Genomic DNA, 17,322 nt, shown 5'->3' on the forward strand with positions numbered 1-17,322 from the left:
GAAAGCCATTATTAAAACGAGTCAACAAAGATAAGTATTATTTTTGCACGGATGGTTTTTTCTTCTGGCTTTACACAGATTAGCCAATGTCAGGTTGCACGGCATTTTTAGGGTCCCGTACAAGGGTGCCAACAGGACCCTATTGGCACCTACCACATTACTAAGCCTCTGCTGTCCGTCCGTCAACCCGTCTGTCTGTCTGTCAGCGGGCTGTCGTGAATCGTAATAGGCAGAGAGTTTAATTTTTTACAGAATGTGTATTTCTAGATATTGTCACTAACAATAACAACGAATAATAAGAATTTCAAAATAGCCGCAATCACCGCAATGAACAATAAAGTATTAAGTACAGTACCTATTTCTTGTACGACGATATGGTAGGTACCTACCTACCCTTCGTGTGCGAGTGCGATTCGTACTACTGGTTTTTTGTAGACCGTGTAAAAACGTCTATCTATTATATGCGACCTATCTAACTAACCAATATAATATCCTAACCTACTCACTAATCTAAACGAAGTACAGAATATATAGGTAGGCTACTACTAGTAGAGCTAGGTACCTAATCGATTAGGTAGATGGTAGTAGACCTATTACAGATAGGTAAGTAGGTACTTACGTACTTAATTACGTAAAATACGTTTGTATCAACGATATATTATCTCTAACTTTATTTACCAGTTATATTAACGATGTTGTGTTGTAAGGGAATGCGTACTACTTATGGCTTTGCTGAACTGAGTACTCTGGCTGGTGAATCATTTCTCGGAATTGACCTTGCTATGAGTCATTCGTTGGAAGGCAGAGTCGGGGATACCGCGCCTGTCTGCCGGCTGCTTTCTAGACGCACTCCGTTCACTGTGAACGCTTTTATAGATAAAGTATTTTGTGTTAACCAGTTACTCAATTAAATAATTTTAAAATGTGTTTCTTCAAAAAGCGAAGGAAAATTAGATAGTGTGGGGTTCGTACAGGGACTCTGATATTTGTAAATATTTTTGTGAGTTTCCAAAGTTGGATATCATGATAACAACCATGACGTCATTTATATTATTGAAGGTAAGATTAAAGATGATATGTTTCAAAATGCATTTACTTATTAAAATACATGTAAGCTTTATTAATTGTATTTGATGACTAATTCTTGAAAAAAAAATTAATGAGTTTCTTATTTGACTAAATTCGATAGTTGACGTTGACGTTTACCATGTAGTACAAAAATGTACTAGCATATAATTATATCTATCTCTTTTTAATCCGTTGCAAAGCCAATCCTTGTAAGAGAGATAACAATATTGAACTAGAATGTAAAATATTCAGGCTATTTCTTATTGCATTTGCCATAGGTTAGAAAGAAATAGAAAACAAAAAGTTGTTTGTCAGTCTATAGAGTAGAGTTGATCATGTTATTGTGACATCAAAAGTTTTTGAATTAGCTAAATAAACAAAATTTTAATTGAAACAATTGAGAGTGCTATACGTTCAAGCTATTAATTTATTAGACGTGCCTTATTGTATATTCGTGAGAAATGCTACATCGATCATCTGTAGTTAGTGACACTTGTTGAGCAAGTTTTACTTTTCAGACAAACTCTTTCTTGTTGAGGATGAATAGAGAGGATAATGTAAACTGGTTTCACGGAAAGATATCACGGGAAACTGCGGAAAAACTTCTTAAAGAAGGTAGGCTTTGTTTGAGAAATATTTAAACGGTTTGAGATTAGGTGAACCTCTGTTTAAAAGTTGGGTTAATCTATGTTTCAGAGGGCGAGGATGGTGTTTTCTTAGTTCGAGAAAGTAATACTTCTCCTGGGGACTATGTACTCTCTGTTCTACACCAGGTAAACTTAAATTTGATGAAAGTATCAATGTTTCCAATATTGCACTCACATAGGTATTGTTAAGCTATCACAAGTTAACGGAAACCAATCATGTCAATCAACTCTTAAAATGCAAAGATTAGGGAAGTGTTTAATAGTATAAAGTTAATTATTGTAACTTTAATTGAATATTATGCTATAAAAATCAGCTAAAACTTTCAATATTACATACTATCATAGTTCTAAACTAATATTATAAATGCAAAAGCGTCTACTTATCTCTGTCTTTTAATGGCCCATCTGTTGAACATATTTTAATGAAATTTGGTACAGAGATAGCTTGCATCCCAGGGAAGGACATAGGCATAGACTTTTTATTCCGGAAAATAAAAGAGTTCCCATGGGATTTTTTAAAACCTAAATCTATTTTTTATATGTTTTTGTTACAGAAAATCAAGAGTTCCTATGTCATTTTCAAACGTCCTAAATCCATGTGAACATATTCGTGTGCATCATTTATTTAGCACAGTGATAGCTTGCATCCCAGAAACAGAAATAAATAAATAAAATAAAATATCTTTATTTAACAAAAACAAGTTATTTTGGCGTCACACTAGGTTAAACCTGTGATGTGGAGACCCTAGTGGGTTTTACTAGGCTACTTAGGCTACTTATTTATCCTAAAAAAATTATGAACTAAATATTTTAGGGTGAGGTTGTACACTATCAAATAAGAAGACATGGTGAAGATGCATTCTTCTCTATAGAGGAACATACAACTGTGCATGGTTTGGACACCTTGATCCAGCATTACCGAGGAGATTCCAATGGCCTCGTCACTCGGTTGTCTGTAGTGTGCAAAGGTGAACCACCACCGCATGAGTCTAGAACTCAGGGGACAACTAATTTACTACATAGGTGAGTGGTCAAATTTTTCTTTGAAACTCTTTTAATTAAGGCTTGTGCTTAAAATGCAATCACATCAAATAGTAGGTGATAATGCATCCTATGCTGGAACATGCCTGCCTAGAAGATTCTGCCTATTCACTCTCAATATTATAGCTAGTTGAGAAAACCAGGCTTTCCATATTCAAGAGATTCTAGAGGTTAGAAATGAGAAAATCCTTTCATACGAGTCTGAGTTAGTTCGATATGTGCAGCTGCATCCACATATTATAAGAACCTCTCAGAAAACTTTCCATCCCACTCTGTGAACATCAAAAGCATCCAATACATTTAATTTGGCAACATTCTGACTGTGTGGTCTTGTACAAACTGTATGAGTAGCCAGCGTCGTCGGCAACTGACAGACAGGTGATAGGTCTCTTGTAAGGTGTACTTCCACATGTCGTGGTCATGTGACTCCCTGCGATTTTCATTTGATATTGTCCATCCACCTAGTGGGGGCTTTGCCAATACTGCGTTTTCCAGTGTGAGGTTGCCATTCCAGCACCTTGAGACCCCAACATCAATCAGTTCTTCAAACTATGTGCTCCATTACCACTTCAGCTTTGCAACCCATTGTGTTAAATCGGTTACTCTAGTTCTTCTATGGATTGTCTTATTTCTGATTTGATCACCTAGAAGAACTCCGAGCATCTTCATCACCCACTGAGTACTCTGAACTATCTTATGAGACCTATAATATATAAGCAGACTAAAATCAAAAAGCATACAGTAGTGATCCTACTGATACAATAATGCTTTCCTCTAGGTGAAAGCAATCCATTAAATGGTCTTTGTTTTGTCCATTTGACATTAACATCTTACACCACCTGTATTATTATAGTTTTAACTTTTAATATAATATACGAGTACCTTACTTATTATATTTGAATTTACTATATCTAATAATACAAATAGTACAAGTACTTTAGATAAAGGTATTAAACAATAATTGATATAAGCTTGCATTATTAATAGCTTTTTTTTACATTAATTGCAAATAAAACAAAATCTTTGACTCATCCATTTATTATACTGACTACAAAACATAAATAACATCATGTTTACAAATATTCTTGTTTTATACTTTATACTAGTTTATGCTCACGACTTAGTGCTCGTGGACTACACAAATTTCAAATCCCTATTTTACCACCTCGCGAGTTGTATTTTAAAAATTCCTTCCTTAGCCGATGTTTACGTTATAATAGCTATCTGCATGCCAAATTTCAGCCTGATCAGTCCAGTACTTTGAGCTGTGCGTTGATAGATCCGTCCGTCAGTCAGTCAGTTTTTCCTTTTATATATTTAGATAAAAATGAATATATAAAGAAAATGATATCCTTTAGCGTTCCTTCCAAGTACACAAATTGTTTATTATGATGTCAATAGCATGGCAATGATAGCTGAAGGAGGAAGTCCTATTAACCAACGAGCCACACAAATTGTCCTTAATTTTTCTTTGTTGTTTTATTACTTGAATGAATGGAGCCATTTGATATGAGGGTTCTATTGAAATCATTGTATCAAGTGATATAATTTGATCAATTAAAGTGCCTGTAAAGTAGGTAGGTATATAATTTATTATTTTTGTTCTTCTTGTTTTTTGAGATAATTTTAGTTTAACCAACTTTTAACAAAATTAAGTAAATTAAGTTCGTATAATAATAGGTAGGTACCCTACTACTTAGCTAATGTTCACACTGTTATTATAGCAGTGTGTAGTACCAATATTATAATTTTCATATAACAAGGGATCAGCTTATTCCCTGATTTCTTTATATACTAGGCAATAAACTGATATAAATTGAAAGTGGTGATTTAAAAAATGTCATTGTTCTGGAGGTCAATGGCCTTGTGTATTTTGCTGTGTTGCATTAAGTGATGAACTGTAAACAGTGACAAGTTTATTGATAATTTCCTGCTTACCGAGACCAATATGCCCATACAATAAAATATTCACTGAGAAGGACACTGACCAGCAAGATAAGGCCAACTTCATTCCAAATAAAAATATAAGTATTGGAATGCAAAATATATTATAATTTATACAAATAGACTATGTGTTTGAATATGTACTATTTGTTAATTGTCATTAGCCCATACAGGATAATATGTATTCTTAGCTTCAAAGTATAGATATCTACATTTAGAGTGATACTTCAGAAGCTGGCGATTGAGGTGAAAACTGAAACTATTATTACAGACTATTACAGAGTCTAAAGAACCTGTATGATGCTAAAATCTATAGACCGTACGTTGAATTTGCTCAGACTTAGACGCAGTTGAAACGAGACATCTGTATTGTTTTAACTATAAGTAAAGTATGAGCAAAGTATAAAGTACATTCTATAGATAGACAGACGCCTTACATGAAAATGCGGCATTTACTTCACGGACCGGGAGCTTATCTAACAACGCAGACCCGTACTTGAAGGCCTGCAGTCTCTCTCGTGTCTTCCATTTACATACCGATAAAGCCCAACACAATCCGCCAGCTTGGTCCACCCGTAAATAGTTTCAGTTAGCTCCATAGCACAGGAATATAGGTACCAGCACGGATTTAGAATCATGAGCGAAAATAGTAGGAATACTTGCGCACGTACTCAGCAGTCAGTACTTATCCATACACCGTAAAAATGATTGGCGTGTGTGCGGCAGTCTGTACGAAGCGGTAACCAATGCGGGAGGCAGAGTATGACGTCACATATGATATATGACAGCCAACCAATCACCTGTCGCGTCCGCCATTAGCCCCCAAAATTAGTGGTTCTAACGTGTTCTAACGCGTTCAAGGTTCATGCCTTTAAATGCGTTCCAAAGCCTATATACCAAAACCAAAATCCTACCCTGTATATTTGATCTTATTAACGTGGATTTACCAGTTTTTTATGTATCTAAATTCTAAGTATACTACTTCAACATGACTAATTTCCATTTCCTCTTTCAACTAAATTAGAGGAAACACGAACTAAGTACCAAAAAAACGTGTCAACTTTAAAACATGAGTAATGAAATTTTTATTATATTTTGGACCTTGAAAATTACTTTAATAGCCAATAATGGTCCTTAACAGCTTCCACAACACTCGGATATTAATCTAAAGTACAAACACAAACATAAGTGTTAATGTAATTAGTGAATCATTAACATAACATTGTGATTCATCATCACCAAACATTGCACAGATGTATCTCCAATTGTTGCTACCACCAAGTTATTGTCACTTGAAAACATTCCCAAGGTATGAGTAATATTATCTGTATTTAATGTACTCACATGTGAATATTTACATTGTCTGATCATATCGTAAATCGTAATACATAATAATAATAAAGACGTATATTTAACTAGATGATGACTTTTTCCGCGACTTTTTCCGCGTGGATTTAGGTTTTTGAAATCCCGTGAGAACTCTTTGATTTTCCGGGATAAAAAGTAGCCCATGTCCTTCCCCGGTTTTTATTTATTTAAACAACTCAGTACAATCAACAGTAATCAACTCTCTGGAATCCTGACCCCTAAACTATGTATGCAAGCTTTCTCTGTACCAAATTTCGTCAAAATCTGTTGAACGGCTGGGCCATGAAAGGCTAGCAGACAGACACACTTTAGCATTTATAATATTAGTATGGATGTGAAGTAGGTATAATATACCTAAAAGGCCATGGGAATTTCACATGTTTTAATCTACGTTCTGTTACAAATTATATGACTAAGAAGTATGTGTGTTAGCTGTGTATGAATACGAAAGTAGACACATTGGATATTAAGTTGTAATCAGCATCATCATCAGCATCAGCATTCTATGACGCAAAAATATTTTAAGCTATTATTTTATTTGCTTGTCGAAATTTTCTACTATTTCCAACTTCTAATTTACGCTTACCTACGCTTTTATATTGCTGGGCTATGGTGACTTAAAACTACAATACTTTCAATAAAAATAGACTAGAAACCTCTCTTATGACAAAGCGGGCTTCCAAATCTTTCTGAATCAATGAGACATACACACCTGTTATTGAAAATCTACTAAATATGTACATAAACATATGTATATAAACATTTACATATCACACACACACACACACACACACACACACACCCACAAAATCATACACCCACACACATATGCATACACGCCATGTGAATTTTTATTTTATTCTATTTTATTTTACTTATTTATCTTATTTTATTGTTTAATTTAGATTTTATTATTAAGTAATAGTTAGATACTCAATAATTGTATTGTAAATTAAAAAAAGCTTATGTAACAGGGAAGGCACTGGCTCCCATGACACAGTTTATACTTCTTTGGGAGCCAGTGGTCAAAGTCTTATGTGTCAAACCTTTTTTGCAAATAAAGATATATGTTATATGTTATATATGTTATATGTTATATATGTTATATATGTTATATGTTATATATGTTATATTTACCACAAAAACTTTAAACGCGGTTTGAGCAAACGTTAAACACATTTAGCCAATGCAAACGCGCGTGTTTAGGGCTAGTTTGAACATTGTTTAAGTTTTTGTAGTGTATTGTTAGACCATTAATATTTGTTTCCTTCACCAGGGCGACAGAAGCAGGTGACTTCAACATAGTATCTCAACTGCTCGCGTACGGCTACCGTAGCCGGGACGCAAAGAACCAGGACGGGCAGACTGCTGTACATATAGCCGCGAGGGCTGGGCGGGACAAAATCCTGGCCAAGCTTATAGAGAGTGGCGCCACCGTCAATGTCCGGGATTCCTTTGGATACACGCCGTTACATGTAAGATCCTATTTTTAAAGACCACACTGGAAGTAGTTGATTTTAAGACACTTCAACTTTCGTAACTCATTCTATAGACATTTTAAGCTCATAATAACCTTGATAATATTGGAGCTGGCGAACAAAACATAACGTAACAATGGACACGAAATTCAATTTTAAAGGGGGAGCAAAAACCTATAAGAAAGCTTCAACAGCTTTCAGGTTTTTGCGCCCCCTTTCAGTTTCGCTCAGTTTCGCTCTAGCAAGCAGAAATCTCCGCTCTAGCCAGCACACATCTCCGCTCCAGTCTAGCCAGCACGCATCTCCGCACAGCTTTGGTGGATATACCCTTGCTGAAAAACATCTCTTCTCGTCTGCACTTCAGACATCTCCGCACATCTCCGCTCTGGTGGAGTCCGGGCCTTAGGCCGTTCTTCTTGGAAATAATTTTAGATTTGTACTCAGTGGACTAAAAAGATCCAGATTAAAGAAAAAATATTTTGATCAGAAGTGTAACTACACCGTTTTATAAAATAATAAAAAAAATATATAATAGTTATAAAATAGAAAATAGTTTTGTTCGCCAGCTTCTCATTATGGACTTGATGGATAACTGACAATGACAAAAAATAGGTATATAGGTAGAGCTTCCTCCTTTTAGAAGCCACTTAAAAATGCTGGGATTGTCATTTTATCTATCCTCAATATTTCTAGTACACTTGCCAAAACAACTTGCCGAGCACGACCGAGCTGCTGATATCGAAGGGCGGCGCCAACTACCAGATGCGGCACGCGCCCACCGGCAAGGTGCCGCTGCACGACGCAGCGCAGAGGGGCCACATAGACTGTATAAAGGTACTTACTGTGCACTATAATGCGCAACAACTATAGACTGGTATGGTAATGAGCCATGTTTTGAAGCATGCTCGTAGATTTCGTGCTACTCAAAGATGCGTAAGCACCGCGCTACGCGCATGCGTGTATACACAAACGAAATTTGTCTTCACTTTTCAAAATAAGAATGTATGAGCTTTTCTTATCTGTACCTATCTATAAATTTATGATTTTTTTGGGTAATGCGTTTAATACGTCATGTTTAATCAAATAGATGGAAGCGTAGAGCAACAAAGGCGCCAGGTGTGTCTATCACAGAATATAAAAATATCTTCGGTGCATGTTTGGAATATTGTGTTAGTGTTCCCATTCGATGTCAACATGAGGTTACTCAAGGGACAGATCAACAAATTCCTGAAAAGTCGGCAACACATTCGCGGTTCCTCTGGTGCTACAATAATGTTCATGGGCGGCGGTAGTCACTTAATATCAGATGACCCGCCCGCTCGTTTGCTCGCCATTAATATAGAAAAATGGTACAATGTACACATTATAACTTGCACAATCAAAACTTTGCTCACTTCTCAGCTTTGTCAGTATATTTCTGCAATGATTCCTCTTGTATATAATAAATATAATATAAAATATATATATTAAATATCATAATATATAATATATATATAATAATAATGATGATAAAAGTGACATTTTGCTTACAGGTCTTGCTAAAACTAAAGGCGCCAGCCCACCCTAGAACATTAGCTCACGATACTCCTGCTCAACTAGCCAAACATTCTGGACACACAGAATGCTACCAATTACTCAGTAAGTGGTGTTATATGTATGTCGCGATGCCAAAAAAATAATGCTATAAATCATCGATATAAATAACAAGATATGCCCAAACGAACAAAATTTTTCTCTGTCACTCATACCTGTGTGACATTTTGTCAGTCTCAATGATGGAGACAATGCTCTGCGAAACCGCTATCTCTTTCTACAGGATATACAATATTTTCTGTCGCGTACTGTACCTAGTTTGATTTTAGCCAAAAGTAGTTGAGCTACTAACAAAGAACTAGACTAAAATACATCAAATACCCATATTATAAATGCGAAAGTGTGTTTGTTTGTTGGTTTGTTAGTTTGTCCTTCAAGTACGTCGCAACGGAGCAACGGATCGACGTGATTTTTTTAATGAGTATAGTTAAAGCCCTGGAGAGGGACATACTCTAGAGAGTGGCTAATTTTTATCCCTGGAAATCAAAGAGTTTCCACAGGATTTTGTAATACCTAAATCCACGCGTATAGGCCTCAGCTAGTAGAAAATGAATATGATTTTGTTGTTACAGAAAACCACATACCCGAACAGCCAAACACCACGAAGAGTCAGTGGTACCACGGCACGCTCAATCGGGACGAGGCGGTCCGCACTCTAGAGGAGTACTGCAAGCACCACAATATACGCGACAGGGCTTCCGACGGCGTCTTCCTAGTGCGCTACAGTGAGAGGCACACTGGCGCCTACGTGCTTACTATGCTCAGTGAAAACTTGCCGTACCATTTCATTATAAGGAAAGAGGTGAGAAGATTACCTTTTTTTGACTATATTATATTCCTATTGACGCAATAGCAATTTGCGGGACTTATAGTGAAAACTGTGTTTCATGAGGCATTGGTACTGATTCTGAGCACAACCTAATTTTAGAGTATTCGCATTCTTACTAATGTAATATGAAAAGGACAGACGCAGTTTGACAGTTTTAAATTTAATTTTTAGATGGTGAAACCCGTGATTTTAGCGCACAGTCGCGAGCCTACTGTTTAAATTTGTAGCGTGCACTAAAATTTAGAGTCTTTAAATGTTAAGTTCGTGTTCTGTCCCTTTTTAGCATTGTTAAAAAGAAAAGGATGCAGATACTCTAAATTTAGTTAAGAGAAAGACAACGGAATCGGTGCCAGTGTCTTCCCATAATCATATTATCCTTAAACAACAAACAACTACTTATAAATAAAAACATCTTGAAACTGAACAGCAATTGATTCTAAAGTAAAGTGTAGGGTAAAACAAGCACTGCACCTAATATTTGGCCATTTTATCAATTTTTGAACCGAGAAATACAGGCCTAAGGATCAGAGAAACTGAACCGCGAGGAGGCGACCCGTACTCCTAAATGTAACCACATGTGTGTGTACCCGAATACCATGGACACAATTGTACCAGGAAAACAGAACCGTAAAAAGCCTTTCGACACTAGAATTTACGGGAATACGGCAAGCAACAGTGGCGTGCACGTGGTTTAGAGCCAGGGCAGACATTAATAAGTTTTGTACTGGCTAAAAAATAACGATCATTGAAATATTTCAATTATGGTAACTATTTCTAGGGTAAGCAACGCTTTTATGCCTCTATGAGCTGCACGCCTTTGGCAAGAAAGTAACAAGACTCCTAAAGATGGACCTAAAATGAATTAAATAATGCAGATATTTAATAAAATGTTCTTGTTACAGAACGATTGGCTGTTCATAGACGACGGACCTTATCTAGAATCTCTGGAGAGGCTAATAGAACACTACAGTACTGTTCCAGACGGTCTCCCCACCAAACTGACTACGCCAGTGCCTCCCAAGCCTAAACCACCGCTACCTGAGGTTTGTACATAATCTAAATATATAAAAGGAAAAGTTGACTGACTGACTGACTGACAGAGTTGATAACGTCGTTTGATAAACGTGTGTATTGATGATTACCGTCCTCGGCTATCTTAAGTCCCTCACCTAACGGCTCGGGTCTCAATGGCACTTCAGCGGTAATCACCAACATTACACACTTGTACCATAATGTACTATTATATAACTCAGGTCTTAAAATTAATAAGATAATTTTTTCACAGTTTTCCACCATGCCACGGACCAAGAAGGCATCACCAAGTCGAGTAGCGTTGAACCAATCCCTATCGTTAGTTAAACACGACATATTGAACGACAACCAATCGGTTAACAACAACGCCTTCGAACTGTTAACCAGAAACCTCTCGTTCTCGTCGGATTTCAACAACGACAGTATGAACAACAACGACGAAGCACCCAGTGAGTGCGACACATACAAAGTGCCCGTCAACAACAGCGCAGTAGCTACACTGGCGGAGAATTACAATGAGATATCCATTAATTCCGAAGGACAGCTATCCACACTGCAAGGTAACAAGAATTTAAAAAAAAAACGCTTTTTCTTGGGTCTCGCGCTATTAATAAAATAAGTAAACTTTTATTAAAAAAATTAACAATTTTAAATGTTCCAATTTGATGTGGCACTCCTCCATTTTCTTTCAAAAAAAATGAGTTGGGTAATCTTAAATATATAAAAGGAAAAGGTGACTGACTGACTGACTGAATGACTGACTGACTGACTGATCTATCAACGCACAGCTTAAACTACTGGACGGATCGGGCTGAAATTTGGCATGTAGATAGCTATTATGACGTAGGCATCCGCTAAGAAAGGATTTTTGAAAATTCATCCCCTAAGGGGGTGAAATAGGGGTTTGAAATTTGTGTAGTCCACGCGAACGAAGTCGCGAGCATAAGCTAGTATAAAAATAATACCTATGTATTATTTTAGAAGTGTTTACTCAGTCATAATCGATTGATCAAAATTAATTTTAAAAATTATTTGGCCACAAAATATGATTAATTTAGGTTTGTTCCTCAATGCAAATATATATAAAGTTCAGTTTTTAATGAATTTTGGAATAAATTGGAAAAATTATAATTATTAAATGCCGAAACGCACTTAATTTTAACTAACCATGCCGTCACAATCTTACCCTTCCAAATACTAATATAATACGTAGAATATAAAATGAATAGTTAAACTTATGTTTACATCTTTATTTCCAGAGTTCATACCGTTCAACGAATTAACATTAGGCACGGTGCTAGGCGAAGGTGAATTCGGTTCCGTTCTGCGAGCCGTGTACTCGCCGCCGGACCAAGTCCCCATACATGTGGCAGTGAAGACATTACACGTGCAACACACCGACACTAACAAGCAAGAGTTCCTGTCCGAGGCCAAGCTCATGATGTCGCTGCAGCATCGGTGTATAGTGCGGCTTATTGGCGTCTCTTTGGTAAGAGTCATTTATTTTTAAAACTAAATGATTCCTGTGGATTCAGATTTATTAAAAATCCTGTATCCTGTATGTATGTAAAAATCTTTGATTTTCTGGGATAAAAATTTTGCCTATGTCAATTTCCGAGACTCAAGCTATCTAAATATATAAAAGGAAAAAATGACTGACTGACTGACTGACTGATCTATCAACGCACAGCTTATAAACTACTGGACGGATCGGGCTGAGGCATGCAGATAGCTATTATGACGTAGGGATCCGCTAAGAGAGGATTTTTGAAAATTCAACCCGTAAGGGGTGAAATAGGGGTTTAAAATTTGTGTAGTCCACGCGGACGAAATCGCGAGCATAAGCTAGTTTCATTTAAATCGGTTAAACGGTTGGACTTTTAATTTCTAATTCATTGTTAGTCAAAATCCGCCACCTTTCTAAGTAATGATTGTTCAAAATTCGCCACATTTCTAATTAGTTGATGTTTAAAATACCACACTTCTTATTTTATTAATAGTTATTCAAAGTCTACCACATTTCTAATTTAATTAATTGTTGTTCCAGGGCCCTCCCCTCGCTATGGTCCAAGAGTTAGTTCCCCTGGGTTCGTTACTAGATTTCCTGTTAAGCAAAGCGGAGAAAGCATCGCCGGGTTACGAGTTGCGGTTATGGGCGTGGCAGGTCGCTTCCGGGATGAGGTATCTGGAGAGACGGCGATTCGTGCATCGTGATCTCGCCGCCAGGAATATCCTGCTGGCTTCCAGGTTAGTTATTCTAAATGGTGTTGGAAATCAAGTTGTGTGTTTGAACTGAAATGGAATATTTACATCATTCCCTGCAATAAGCAAAGTTCTGGCTGGTAATGTAAATTTTGAAAATCGGGTTGTTTGTGCGCGAAAATATCGTCATGCCTTCTTTATCCACCGCCGGCCCATAACTAAACATGGGTGTCCTCTATGAATCTAAACTTTAGATCACAATCCACCAGGTTATACTCGGCAGGAAACATGAATGCCTAAAGGGCATTCATAGTTAGAGTTGCATTTGCTAGATCGAACCCCGGACCCGCCGAATGAGAGACCGAACCGTCTTAATCACTAAGCTATTACCGCTTTTACCTCCAACACCTCTTATTTATAATCGTGAATTAAAGTCTAACATCTCACGATAAAAACCTCCAACCTTCGCTAGTGCTTGCGGTCCTGTGTTACTGCAGTCAGTCACCTCGACCTCCCACCACTTAATCCGATGGCTGTATTTAACATTTTTTCTACAGACATCAAGCCAAAATCAGTGACTTTGGTTTATCGCGCGCACTGTCCACTGACAGTTCGTACTACAAGGCGAGTCGCGGTGGCAAGTGGCCCATCAAGTGGTACGCGCCCGAGTCCTACAACTACGGCACGTTCAGCCACAAGAGCGACGTGTGGAGCTACGGCGTCACTCTGTGGGAGATGTTCTCGTATGGCAAGCAGCCGTATGGCGAGATGAGGGGCATCGAGGTGAGTACCACCATTGACAGTTTATGTTACAAGGCAAGTGGCCCGATCAACAAAAGGCCTCTAACTTGTGTGGTCCGATGTTAATTGCAGCAATGATATTCAACTACGTATTATTTCCACAGGCCATACAAGTAGTGGAAAGCGGTCAACGGCTCGAAAGGCCCGAAGACTGCCCGGATGAGATCTACCAAGTGATGCTGGACTGTTGGGCGTACAGCCCCGACCTGCGACCCACTTTCAGCAAGCTGGACGACGTGTTCTCACAGAACCCTGAATACGTCAACATCAGCCAGCTCGCGGCGGAGAACGAGAACGTCCATGTTTAGAGAATCTCCTTACATAAGGTCAATTAAATGGTATACGTACCACTAGATATCACTATACCTGCAAATAGATAGAACTTGGACGATCTAACCTAAGGACGCGCCTCGCATGATTATTCCCCTCTGTCAATAGTAATGGATTTTTAATCCACTGCGTTTATAAACACTGTTTGCGGAATCGATTTTGTCATTGTCAGAATCGTTTTCGATGTGTGACGACGTCTTACACGCTGGGTGAAAAATGCCTGTTTGTGCCGTTAGTGAGTGCAAGAACAAATCAAACACATCAAATTTACAAAAATATGGAATTTCATTTCATAAGTAAGTATTTTTGGTGTAATAAACGCTTTCTATAAATTAAATTACATAAATTATTATAATAAAATAACAATCGAGAACTTTACCGATTCAGTAATTGAGTACGTAATAATTCGGTAGAAACGAGTCACACTCCTCACGAGACTATATTTTGTTTTTTCTAAACAATTGCAACCCTCGTTATATACAAATTAGGTTAAAATTTGAATACGCGTGAACAGCATGAAATTACGTAGTAGTAAAAATAACACTAGTCTCGTGGGAAGTGCGGTATACTAAAGACGGAGAGCCAGCGCCCAAAAAACTGTTTGAATTTACTAAGGCTAATTTTTTGCGCATACTGACCAGCTCTGTCCCCATATTCTGCTGTCTAACCATTACAACTTTTATTTATATGCAATATACAAGTTATATATCAATTTTCAGCCTTAGTAAATTCATTTTATTACCTCGCAGGTACGACACCTTTGATAGCGCACCTGAGTCACTGTTCTCAGGTTCACTTGACTGACCGCAGTATGTTTGTGTACGCAACCATTCTAATGAACTATAAAAAAATTAGCCTTAGTAAATTCAAACAGTATTTTGGGCCCTGGCTCTCCGTCTATAGTATACCGCACTCCCCACGAGACTATTGTGTTATTTTTACCAAATTTTTCAGTATTAGATTTAATTGCATAGGACATAAGGTTCGATTTTTAAGAATCATGTGATAGTGATTGTGGTTCGATTATCGATATCGATGAAAACATTTTCTTTATTATTAACGACTAAATTACCGTCTTCAAGTCAAGTAAAGAATAGTTATTATTAATTACCACAATTTTTTCGCTACCTATACTTGTAATAAAACTGGTCGATTTCTGTGATTTCACGTACTTAATACATTTAAAAAAATATTAAAGCAACGCAATTTTAGTGATAGGCGAGAAACGGGGTAGGGTGTCTCTGAACTGGGTAATTTGTAGCTAAAAGGTGTACCTTTCTCAAGGATGAGGATTAGGTAATAATTTATCATAATCGTTTTATTTTTACAGATTTCGATATTTTTACAGAGAGAATCGCCAAGAATATACATAACATTAACCTAATGGTAAATAATGACGTGTTAAAAATAGAAGAGGCCACCGTGTGTGTTTACTAATTTATTTTCATAGTATCATATCTGTCTTATGGAATTTTGCTGTGGGGTAAAAGCGGCAGGTATTGAGAAAATTTTGCATTGCTAATTTGTAAGGGCAATACGTGTAATATTTAATAACTTACATTTAATTTTTTTGGACAAAGAGTACACCATATTGGAATTACCATGTAAACCCAATGTGCAATAAATAAATGATTGATTGGAAAGAAAAAAACATTTTATTGATTGATATACCTACTAATTATGTTTGGTAGGTTTTTGCGCGGTCAGGTTTATTTTGTATTATATAATAATATAAGTCATTAATAAGCACATTTTCACTATCGAAATTTTAAATGAAAATTTCGTTATATAAAAAAATACAAAAGATTAAAAATGATATAAAATAAGTAAAAAAGTATGTGCATATTTTTTAAATAAATATTTTTCTTATTTTTACGTTGCATTATTAGTTTTTGGGATAATTACCTATTAAGTGAGGTGAATGTATGCAAGAATACGCTACGCTGACCAAACACTGGTTTTAAGTAATTAAATACGAGTAATAAATTCTTACTTCTACTTTTGTTTCTGAAAAACTATCGATATATTTTAAAATATCGATACGGTAGCATCGCAAATCAATTTGACTGTCTTACACTCGTAATGTCTTTGTATGTTGATGTATATAACTTATTAGTGTGCGTAAAATGTAGTAGTGTTGAAGATTTAGATATGTGTGTGTTAATAATGACACAAAACTTTGTTGAGTGAGTGTGTCAAGTTGTCTATGTAGTGTTTCCTCGTCCCGCACCAAAAGTGACAGAAATTTTTATTCGTAATATTAGGCGCGTTACAAGTCCATAGGTTAGATCGTCCAAGAGATAGAACTTGTCTTAAGGCTGAGATCAGTAGAGTACTTGAGATTGCTCAGACTTCACAGTTAAAGCAAGACAGTGTTATATCTGACATTTTCATTTTAACTCTAATAGGTCTGAGCAAAGTCAAAGTACGCTCTATAAATCTAATGCTGAGATCTATAGAGCGCACTTTGACTTTGCTCAGACTTAAGATTGAGTTAAAACGAGACAGATTTATGTGAGAGATATAGCTAGCTCTGTTTCGTTTTAACTCTGTCTTAAGTCTAAGCTAAGTCAGAGTGCGCTCTGTAGATCTCACCCTCAGTCTAAGTAGACGTAATATAAATTCGGGTTTGCACCAATAAGATTGTGCTTTGCACGTCGTGTTTGGCGAAAATTATTGTATCGTCAGTACAGACATCTACATGGAAAAAGATTAGACTAAAATACTCTTTACGGTAAAAGTTTTGTTGGTGTGAACGCGTCTTTAAAGGTACTCCAAAAGGTTTGAGTGAATAGAAGTATGACAATTTAATTAATTAATTATTTATAATTAATTGCGCTTTCTGTAGGCTTAGCATAAAATTTTACATCTCACTAACGTTGATAGAATTAGTTTCGAAACATAATAACATCAGAGTAAAATGGGCGTAATTCCCTTGGTTTAAAGTCGAAAATTCAGTACCATTGATTTTATGTTCACAAGGTTTGGA

General features: G+C 36.6%; 1 protein-coding gene across 1 annotated transcript; it reads left to right on the forward strand.

Annotated features, from left to right (window-relative positions):
* The first annotated feature begins 774 nt into the window (after window positions 1-774).
* Window positions 775-15,836, forward strand: Shark (SH2 ankyrin repeat kinase). The gene is made up of 14 exons (XM_034979727.2): window positions 775-1,059; window positions 1,587-1,683; window positions 1,765-1,841; window positions 2,530-2,738; window positions 7,345-7,543; window positions 8,240-8,380; window positions 9,079-9,184; window positions 9,712-9,941; window positions 10,871-11,011; window positions 11,254-11,560; window positions 12,260-12,489; window positions 13,048-13,247; window positions 13,760-13,985; window positions 14,108-15,836. Exons 1-14 carry the CDS (start codon window positions 1,024-1,026, stop codon window positions 14,309-14,311), a joined length of 2,403 nt encoding a protein of 800 aa, XP_034835618.1. The 5' UTR covers window positions 775-1,023; the 3' UTR covers window positions 14,312-15,836.
* The last annotated feature ends 1,486 nt before the right edge of the window (window positions 15,837-17,322 follow it).

This window comes from Maniola hyperantus, chromosome 2, assembly GCF_902806685.2.
Source record: "Maniola hyperantus chromosome 2, iAphHyp1.2, whole genome shotgun sequence".
Classification (NCBI taxonomy): domain Eukaryota; kingdom Metazoa; phylum Arthropoda; class Insecta; order Lepidoptera; family Nymphalidae; genus Maniola; species Maniola hyperantus.